The sequence below is a fragment of the Vigna umbellata genome, chromosome 10 (genome assembly GCF_029865625.1).
Source record: "Vigna umbellata cultivar VRB3 chromosome 10, Vumbellata_1.0, whole genome shotgun sequence".
NCBI lineage: Eukaryota > Viridiplantae > Streptophyta > Magnoliopsida > Fabales > Fabaceae > Vigna > Vigna umbellata.
Window position 1 is genome coordinate 21,541,864 of NC_142174.1, and position 8,925 is coordinate 21,550,788.

The 8,925-nt window shown below is 35.7% G+C and overlaps 1 protein-coding gene across 1 annotated transcript; it reads left to right on the top strand.

The window, feature by feature from the left end:
- Positions 1 to 7,522: 7,522 nt before the first annotated feature.
- On the top strand, positions 7,523 to 8,635 carry LOC148192167 (uncharacterized). Its single transcript, XM_088100028.1, has one exon. It carries the CDS (start codon positions 7,523 to 7,525, stop codon positions 8,633 to 8,635), a length of 1,113 nt encoding a protein of 370 aa, XP_087956154.1.
- The last annotated feature ends 290 nt before the right edge of the window (positions 8,636 to 8,925 follow it).

Consider the following 8,925-nt stretch of genomic DNA (forward strand, 5'->3'; position numbering starts at 1 on the left):
ATGCACATCAAGTGTTTGTTAAATTTTCTCTAAGAAAATTGATTTTGTAAAACGGACCATCATAACATGATTTGTGACCGTAACACGCTTTCCGAGTATTTTATTCCGCTGCGCGACTCTATAACGGTACTGATTGTTCCGACAAATTCTGTTATAGCAGTTAGCAGCAGTCAAAGGAATTAATTGATCTCGCAATTAATGCAATCGAATGACATTTAATGCTTGGTCAACATATTTAAAGTTATGACCGTTAGACAGTTATATCAAACATTAACAGAATTTCAAAACAGTAACATACTTAGTTGAATGCATCACGCATATAATCGACTATGTAACAGTGTAAATCATTGTTTTGAAAAACTTTCTCTTTGAAAAATCTCATAGCACACTTTGAAAAATGTTTATGCAAAGACACAAGTTTTAATCGACTCACCCCATGAAATCGACTTAAAACTATTGTTTTTTCACACAATTAAAATTCAACATTAATGCTTGTGGTTATTCTCATCCAGAAACATGTGTCATGTATTGATGTATAAAATCACATATACATCACAATGAAATGCAGTGAACAACACAACAACACAATCATGTTCTCATATACGCATATAACATGTAAGCTTAGAACATGTAACATATAATACACATGTGTTATTAATTATGCATTGTCATAATCAAAAACTCAGATATTACTAAGATTGTGGGTTCAACTAAACCAGTGCTCCCCCTATCAACAATCTCAAAAAATTTGATGTTGATAAAGTGAATTGTATTGATTGAATTGTTGGAAGAAAAAGGGTTAGTCTTGGTTGTAAGTTAATTGGTCTAGAATGAAGGTTTAAGGTAGTGAAATGATTAGGAATGGTTGGTGAATTGAGATGAATCTAGGTTGCTTATGACCTGGTTTTGTGATGTTCAACACTTTATTTGGTAGAGAATTCAGTTAGGAGTGAGTGGTGGTGTTTGTGTAGAGTTCAACTTGGTTTAGAACTCAAATTGAGGAAGTGAACTAGTGAAAACTTGAGTTAGAGATTATGTTCTCAAATGGTCAGTTTGGAGAGCTTTAGTAAATCATTTGGGACTTTTTAGAGCCCCCAAGTTACTTCAAATTGTACCACAAGTGGTAGAATTCAATTTGAGTCTTTAAGTTGAGTTTTTGTGAGTTTTTGGTTGAGATCTTGTAGCCATTTGTTAAAAATAGGTTTAGAAGGGTTTAAACACACTTATTTAAGTATAATTTGGTATATAACATGATCTAGGAGGATTAGAAGTTGGGAAAAATATGTTCTTTTGGTCAAGAGTGGTTTGGGGATAATAATTTGGTAGTTTTCGTTATGCAGAATTATGTTGACTCGTTGAGTGAGTGGAGTCTCTAAGAGGTCAAGGAGTCTGGGTCATTGTCTTAGGTTTTTCACTCAGCGAGTTGGGTCGTTGAGCGAGTGAGTTGGGGGTCTGAACCACTGTCTCTGCTTTCACACAGCGAGCTGGGTCGCTTAGCAAGAGGTTGGGGTCTGGGACCACTGTCTTTGTATTTGCTCAGCAAGTGTGGTCGTTGAGCGAGAGGACTTTGTGGTCACTCAGCGAGGCTTGGTCGCTGAGCGACTAGTTCAGGGGGTGTTTTATTCTTTCTATTCTCGTTTTCTTATGGAGTGAAATTATATGTTTATTTATTGTGGATGATGTATAAGTATTTATGAGATTATATGATTACGTATGAGATGTGGTGATGATGTTTGAAATAATGTGTGAGGTGTGGATTTCAAGTACCATGTGAGAAAGGAATTCCAAGGAGGAATATCCTAAGTTGGTTATGTGGTGTTATGTATTGATGTAGGGGCTCCTGGATTGGGGAATGATCCTGACACTCTCAATAACCCCATTTCATGTAGAGATAGGTGATTATGTCATGGAGAGTAGCAAGAAGTCCTAGTCTATGGTCACTTGTTAGGGCCATAGATGTTTGAAGGATTAACCTTGGTGTATGGTATTATTGGTGGTGGTGAATGATTTATTATTATTATTATTTTATGAGCTAGGTTGCTCCACCATACACGGGTGCAGGTTCCCCATGAGTTCGATATTAATGCATCTATCCAGATAGTAAAGGGTTTCAAGTGGAAGGGACACAATTTTTGTGGTGTTTGATTCATAACATGCATGTATATTATCATTGTTTTAAATGGTATGTGTAATCTTTTGATAATCTAGCTTACCCTTGCTTTTGTGCTTGTTTGTGTTTAGGTATGTTTTCTCTTTCACGATGATCACCTTATTGGTGTGAGTTTAGGGAGACATCCTTTTCAGTTACTCCAATGATAATTGGTCGAAGGGAAACAACTAAGAAGTCCGATAAATCTACAGGTGTAGATATTATCTTTCATAGGTTTGTTTTCTTATAATAGTCATATTGTCATTATTGTGATATTCTTTTTAGTAGTATTTTACTATTAAAAATGAGATGTTACAAGAATCACCTACTTTGTGGAGCTTAACAAAGGAGCCAATGGTAACTTTGTCTTCTTGTGAAGTAGAATATGTAGCTGCTTTTGAAGCAACTTGTCAAGTTGCATGGTTGAATTCATTGATGAAAGGATTGAAGGTTGAATTAATGGGAAAGATAAGACTGCATGTAGAACAAGTCAGTCATTGATCTTGCCAAACATCCAGGTACAAGAAAACACATTGAAATCAACTATCACTTTATACGTGAACAAGTGAGAAGCTGTTACACACTACAGGTCAGAACTACAGGTAGAAGATGTGTTAACCAAGGCTCTGAAATGTCATGGGTTTAGGGATCTAAGGAAGTGAATTCATATGTAAATGTAAATGAAAGTTTGGCTTAAGAAGGTGTATTAGTGTATTATGCCAAAAATGTTTGTTATGACATTTGTTTTCCTTTCATGTTACATTGTTATCTCATTCTGTTTTGTTTTGTTATGAGTGTTGTGTATATAAGTTTCTATATGACAACTTTCAATGGTTAATGTGAAGGTGTATTCATTCGATATCTTCTTCCTATCACTTACTCCTATAAACCAGACGACGAGTGGTGGCAATGATTGAAGATGAGAGTAGTCAACGATGATTATAGCAAGCGAGACGACGTAGATGCAGATGTGGGGGAGCATTATTTGCGCTACGTTTAGATGTGAGAGAATGTCATTCTCACCTTCAAGAGGGAAGTTTTTTTTCATTCTCATGATTTAGGGAAACAATTTTTTAGTTTCGAAGGGAGAACGAAAAATATTTTTGTTCCAATTGTTTTTCTTTTTTAAATTTATAGTTACATTTTTATCTTTTATTCGACCTTTTTAGATTTTATATTTTTTAAGGGAAAACAATACTTTGACACAGTTAAAGTGATTCACACTCATTTGACACGCGGTGGGGCCAATTTGTGTGAATGTCATCAAGGCTAAATTTGTAATTTTACATGGTGGGCTGCTGCTGCGCTGGTTTGGGAGCGGAATAAATGAAACGTTGCGTTTCAGTAAAGCAAAGGCAGTTGCTGCCTTAGGGTCCCTCACTCTCATTTTAGTTTTGCAAAGGCTCGACCATTTCATTTTGGAAGAGAAACTCTTCGAGCTAGGGTTAGGGTTGAGAGAGAACGTGAGAAGAAAAAAAATGGAGAACTCCATGGCTGCCACTTAACTGGAGGTTGCACGTGATCGGAAGAGTTCGAACCGGCGAAGTCAAAGTAGATGATCGTGTGGAGCGCGAGAAAAGAAGGCTGACCTTTCTATCAGAAGTGCCAAGCATAAGAGGTTTCTCCCCTTTCTATTTTTTTCCTTTCGCTTTTTCAAACCCTATAACGTGATAGGAAGAGGTCGAACCAGCAAAGTCAAAGAACATGATCGGTGTGGAGCGCGAGAAAAGAAGGCTGACCTTTCTATCAGAAGTGTGAAGCATAAGAGGTTTCTCCCTGTCAACACCCAATTTCGTCAAGGTAAGTAAATAAATAAAAATAAAGAATAAGAGCATAATAATTAATGTTGGGTAAAGAAAAAAAGGAAAAAAGAAAATAATAAAATAAATTTCCTTAATGCAGGACAGATCACTAGAAAATATTTTTGAAATATTACTTTGATATGGTAATAATTTGAATCAATATTATGCCAATAATTATAAGCAATAATTAAAATAGTATATTAATATAATTTGCTGCGTCACGTTCTTTTAAAGAGGAAAATATGATTTTAAAAATGGAAAATTTTTTTGACAATAATTATAATCAATGTCTTGAATATTATTTGATTTCTTTTTCTTGGAACCAAGACATTTTCTTTTCCTATTTTGTTCGTTGTCAATTAATTCACAATTACGGGAAAGATTACTATAATATTACAATGTGTGTATATAAATATGCATCCTGTCATGGAAAAACGGGAAAAGAAAAAAAAAAGAGAGAGATACACTCTGAAATAATAGAGATAGAAAGAGTACGGGAGAGTATAGAGAAAAGTAAGTTCTCACGCTAGAGGGACTCTGGCAGCAGAAATTACCAAGGAAGAACTAGAGAAATATTGAAAGCTGAAAATGTATGTCATCTCTACACCCTTCTTTTTCTCTTTTCGTTGAAGGTCTTTCTAAAGATATTATTTTTTTTACTACACACTAATAATGTTTTTCATAAAAAGAATATTTTCTCTCGTTTCTTTTGGTATTGTTATATCTCCCGCATCACGTGATATTTATTTTTTATTTAAAAATAAATAATAAATAAACAACTTCAAAATAAAAAATAAATATTTCTTATCATGTATTTTCCTATAAAAAAATATTAAATCATAAAATAAAGGGTATGGGTACGCGTCGGCTTATGGTTAGTCTCTTTTCTTTTCTTTTTTTCCCACCATGTTTTTTCAAATAGAAGAATACAAAAATTTTAAAAAAAAAACAATGTCAATCCTTGTCGGGGTTCACTTTTCGAAAATCCCAAACAATCCATAATAATTTTCAAACAAACTTCATAAACTTTTTTCTGAATAAAGAACTACGTGATCCCTAATTGTCCATCATAAATGGATATACGTAGGAGCAAGGTCAATCCTTATAGAGTTCATAAATCAAAAATTATTTTTTTGTTTCTTATTAGTTTTTTTATATAATTAGTTTTAGAGAAAATTAAATATTTTTAAAAACCACGTCAACTTTATATATTTAATTAAAGGTGTTGCTTTTAGGCAGGCGCAGTAGGGTGCTAATACCTTCCTTACGCTTAACCGATTCCTGAACCTAAAATCTAGTTTTCGTAGACCATGTCTTATTTTATGGTTTTTCATAGTTTTTCCAGAATAAATTATGGTGGCGACTCCCAAAATCTTTTCCTTAACCCCATTTGTTTTCGGCTCGCCGTCCCGTCGCGATCCCGGTTGCGACAGATGGCGACTCCACTAGGGACGCTAGAGAATGAGGCCTGATGGACAAATTTATGAACACCAAATTATGATGTCACAAACTTGTTTCACAATCGGCAAGTATGACCGAATCGTTCAAGTAATAAAACTTGGTAAGACCAAGTATCGTTCTTCCCAAAGGACTCACGGCCTAGTTTAGTTATGTGGTTTCTTGATTAACTAAGACTTACAAACGAAATATTTGGGTTTAAAATGCAAGACAGAAAATAAACATGTATGCATGAATTTTGATCAATGGCAAAGACAAAAGATAAACACTTTCAATGGAATATATGAATGAATATGTTGTTGGGGGTCAATTTCATCTCATCCACTCTCATACATTTTAGGAATTCAACATTCAAATCATCATTGTTAATGCCACTCTCTAAAGTACCATTCTAGATGGCTTCTCCCTAATCAAATAGTTCATACAATTCCTAGCATTCCTAATGATTAGTTTATTTTGCGCAGGAGCTTAAGGCAACTATTGGGAGAAATTCCCCAGATCTAGACTTCCCCGTACGTGCCCGTATCGACAAAACCAATGATCATGCATTGAATGAGTTAAACAATGCAAGCATTAATCAAAGAGGAAAAACCCTAACTAATGATGAAAGAAAGCATATGTCTTAATTGAAAGATGTAAACAACAGATTCCATATATGAGAGTTTCAAAAGATTACATTGACTCCCCAACAAACATACAAGATTTAGTTCACCATAGTCATGGTGAATCTAGATGAATAACAATGAAAGAATGAAAGAATAAACCCTAAACAGGTGAAGAGGAAGCCTCAACATCCAAGATCCTCCTTCAAAGGGGTGGAAGAGAGAGTGTTTGCCTCGTTTCTGCCAAAGATGCCTAACCCTAGGAAATCCTAAAGCTTATATATCATTCGTAAATTACAAAAAGTCAAGTCCAAGCCCATTAAAGTGCCGCTCAGCGGTAAAATACCGCTCAGCGGTGAGTGCGTGACTGGTTTTCTCCCCTCAGCGGCCATTTTGCCCCTCAGCGGACCTCCCGCAAGCACCTGAGTGCCGCTCAGCGGTAAACTGCCGCTGAGCGGTGACTTCGGCTTCTCCTTTTTGCACTTTTTGTTGTCTTTTCTGATTTCACTTCTCTCCTTCTTCACTTCTTTCACCAAATTCACCTTAAAACCTGCACAAAAACACTGAAATCAAGCATAAACCTGTCCAGCTCTCTTATTTCTGAAAATATCAATAAAAGGCATGATTTCAAGCTAGTTTTTAAGTGTAAAGGTTGCTTTTAGTATGAATTTTAAGCATGAAAATAACAGTTTTTCAACTGTTATCAAGGCCTTGTTAATTAAATGTGCAAAATTGATGTGGTTTTTCTTTATTTTATTTTATTTTCCCTTTATTTATATATATGACTGTCTTTGTTTATTTTGGTAATTTATTTATATTCTTTTATTATTATTGTTGTGCATATCATGAGTGAGACCCTATACCCGGGTTTGAGTGCAACATAGAATTAGAGGGGTTGCGTAGCGGTGTCACGTCTGGACTACTTCCAATTTGGCTATCGTGAGAATCCCGGCTAGTGTCTGTTCTCTTCACATGCAATTTCACACCTAGTTGCGTCTCAACTGTTGTGGAAAATGCTGTGAAAAGGACCATAGCTCTAGTGGCCTTGATTTTAGGTTTAGGAAGCCATCCTTGTGAGATTGCATATACAGTGCATAGACTTTAAGACATTGGACCTACCTTAAAAGCATAAAATATGTTGTCTTTTAATCATTATTTGGCACAGACATCTTCATGCATCATATGCATTAACAACATTTTATCATTTTCCCTTCATTTTCTTTATACATAACAATAAATGTGTCACATTTTTGTCATGCTTTAATGAATAAATGAATAAGGAAAAACTATTTAGTCTAATTAATTAATAGAGTAAACTTACAACTTTCATCATTTTCAATTTCCATCATAACGATATCAAGAACTAATGATTTCCGCCAGTTATCAGCATGCATCATTTTTGTATATTCAATTTCATCTAATTCAAATTAACGAAAATAATAAAATTAAGTAAAGAAACAACGGCGGGACTTCCATGACATCCTTATAGGACTTGAGCAAACTCTGAGGCTATGGAAGTTTGGGAAGAGGAACGTGAAGCTATAAAGGCTGATATTAGCCAACTAAAGGATCAAGTCGGTCAAATCTTGGAGGCTCTGAAAACCATGACGAATGTAGGAGAGACTTCGTTTGTAAGGGCCAAGGATAGTGCTCACCCTCCAGTACATAAAGCTGTGGACACACAATTCACGTTTCCAATGTATGGTTTGCCACCAGGTTACACACCGCCCATTGGAGATCATTCAGAGGCAGAGCACACTTCTTTAGCATTTCCCATAACCAATAGCGTACTTCCCATTAGTACTCAAGGGCCTATCCTCATGACAGAGACGAAGATGAATGAAACATCCAAGTCTCCTCACATAATTGTTGCACATGATGTTTCAACTAAGGCCACCGTGTACACGGGCACAGAAGAAGAGAAAAGTAAACTTGAAGTATTGGAAGACAGGATGAAAGCCATAGAGGGTTTTGAAAGTTACGGGTTTGGTGACGTGGCGAGGTTGAGTCTGGCCCCAAGAGTGAAAATTCCACACAAGTTCAAGGTGCCAGAATTCGAGAAGTACAGGGGTAACACATGCCCTAAGAACCACTTGACCATGTATTGCCGAAAAATGGTTGCTTACGCTCATGATGAAAAATTACTTATCCATTTCTTTCAAGATAGCTTGGTTGAAGCATCGTTGAGTTGCTATACGCATTTGGAGTCCTCTCATATACGTTCTTGGGCAGATTTGGCAGACGCTTTTGTAAGGCAGTACAAATACAACATGCATGTCGCACCATGCAGATCACAATTACACCACATGGCAAAGAAAGAGGAAGAGTCTTTTAAGGAATATGCGCAACGCTGGAGAGAGTTGGCAGCGCAAGTTGAGCCACCACTATATGACAAGGAGATGGTTGCAATGTTTGTAAGAACAGAACAACCACCTTTTTATGAGCATATGATCGAAAATTTGACTTCCAATTTTGCTGATATCATCATCATAGGCAAAAGGATCGAGATCGGGCTGAAGAATGGGAAAATTACATCTCAAGCCACCACTCCAAAGAAGTCTGTTTTTAATCTGAAAAAAGAGAAAGAAGAAGAATTATTTACAAACCCAAGAATTGGAAGATAAAGAGTTTGCCTATGATGCGTATTAAAATGTAATCGTTTTTAATTAACCTCACTGCTTTACCCGGAGCCTCGGGGTTCATGCGTTACGGGTTGACACTTTCTTTTGTGTTTGGTTTAACATTAAATCATGTTTGTTTCATTTTTTTTTTCATCATCTCGTGTCTTAAATTTTTTTTAACTCGAATAATATTGATATGACAATGAATGTTTTGAAAACAATAATGTTGATTTTCCTAATTTTGAGCACCCTATCAATAACATGGAAGATGAATATGATTGACCCGAAATCCT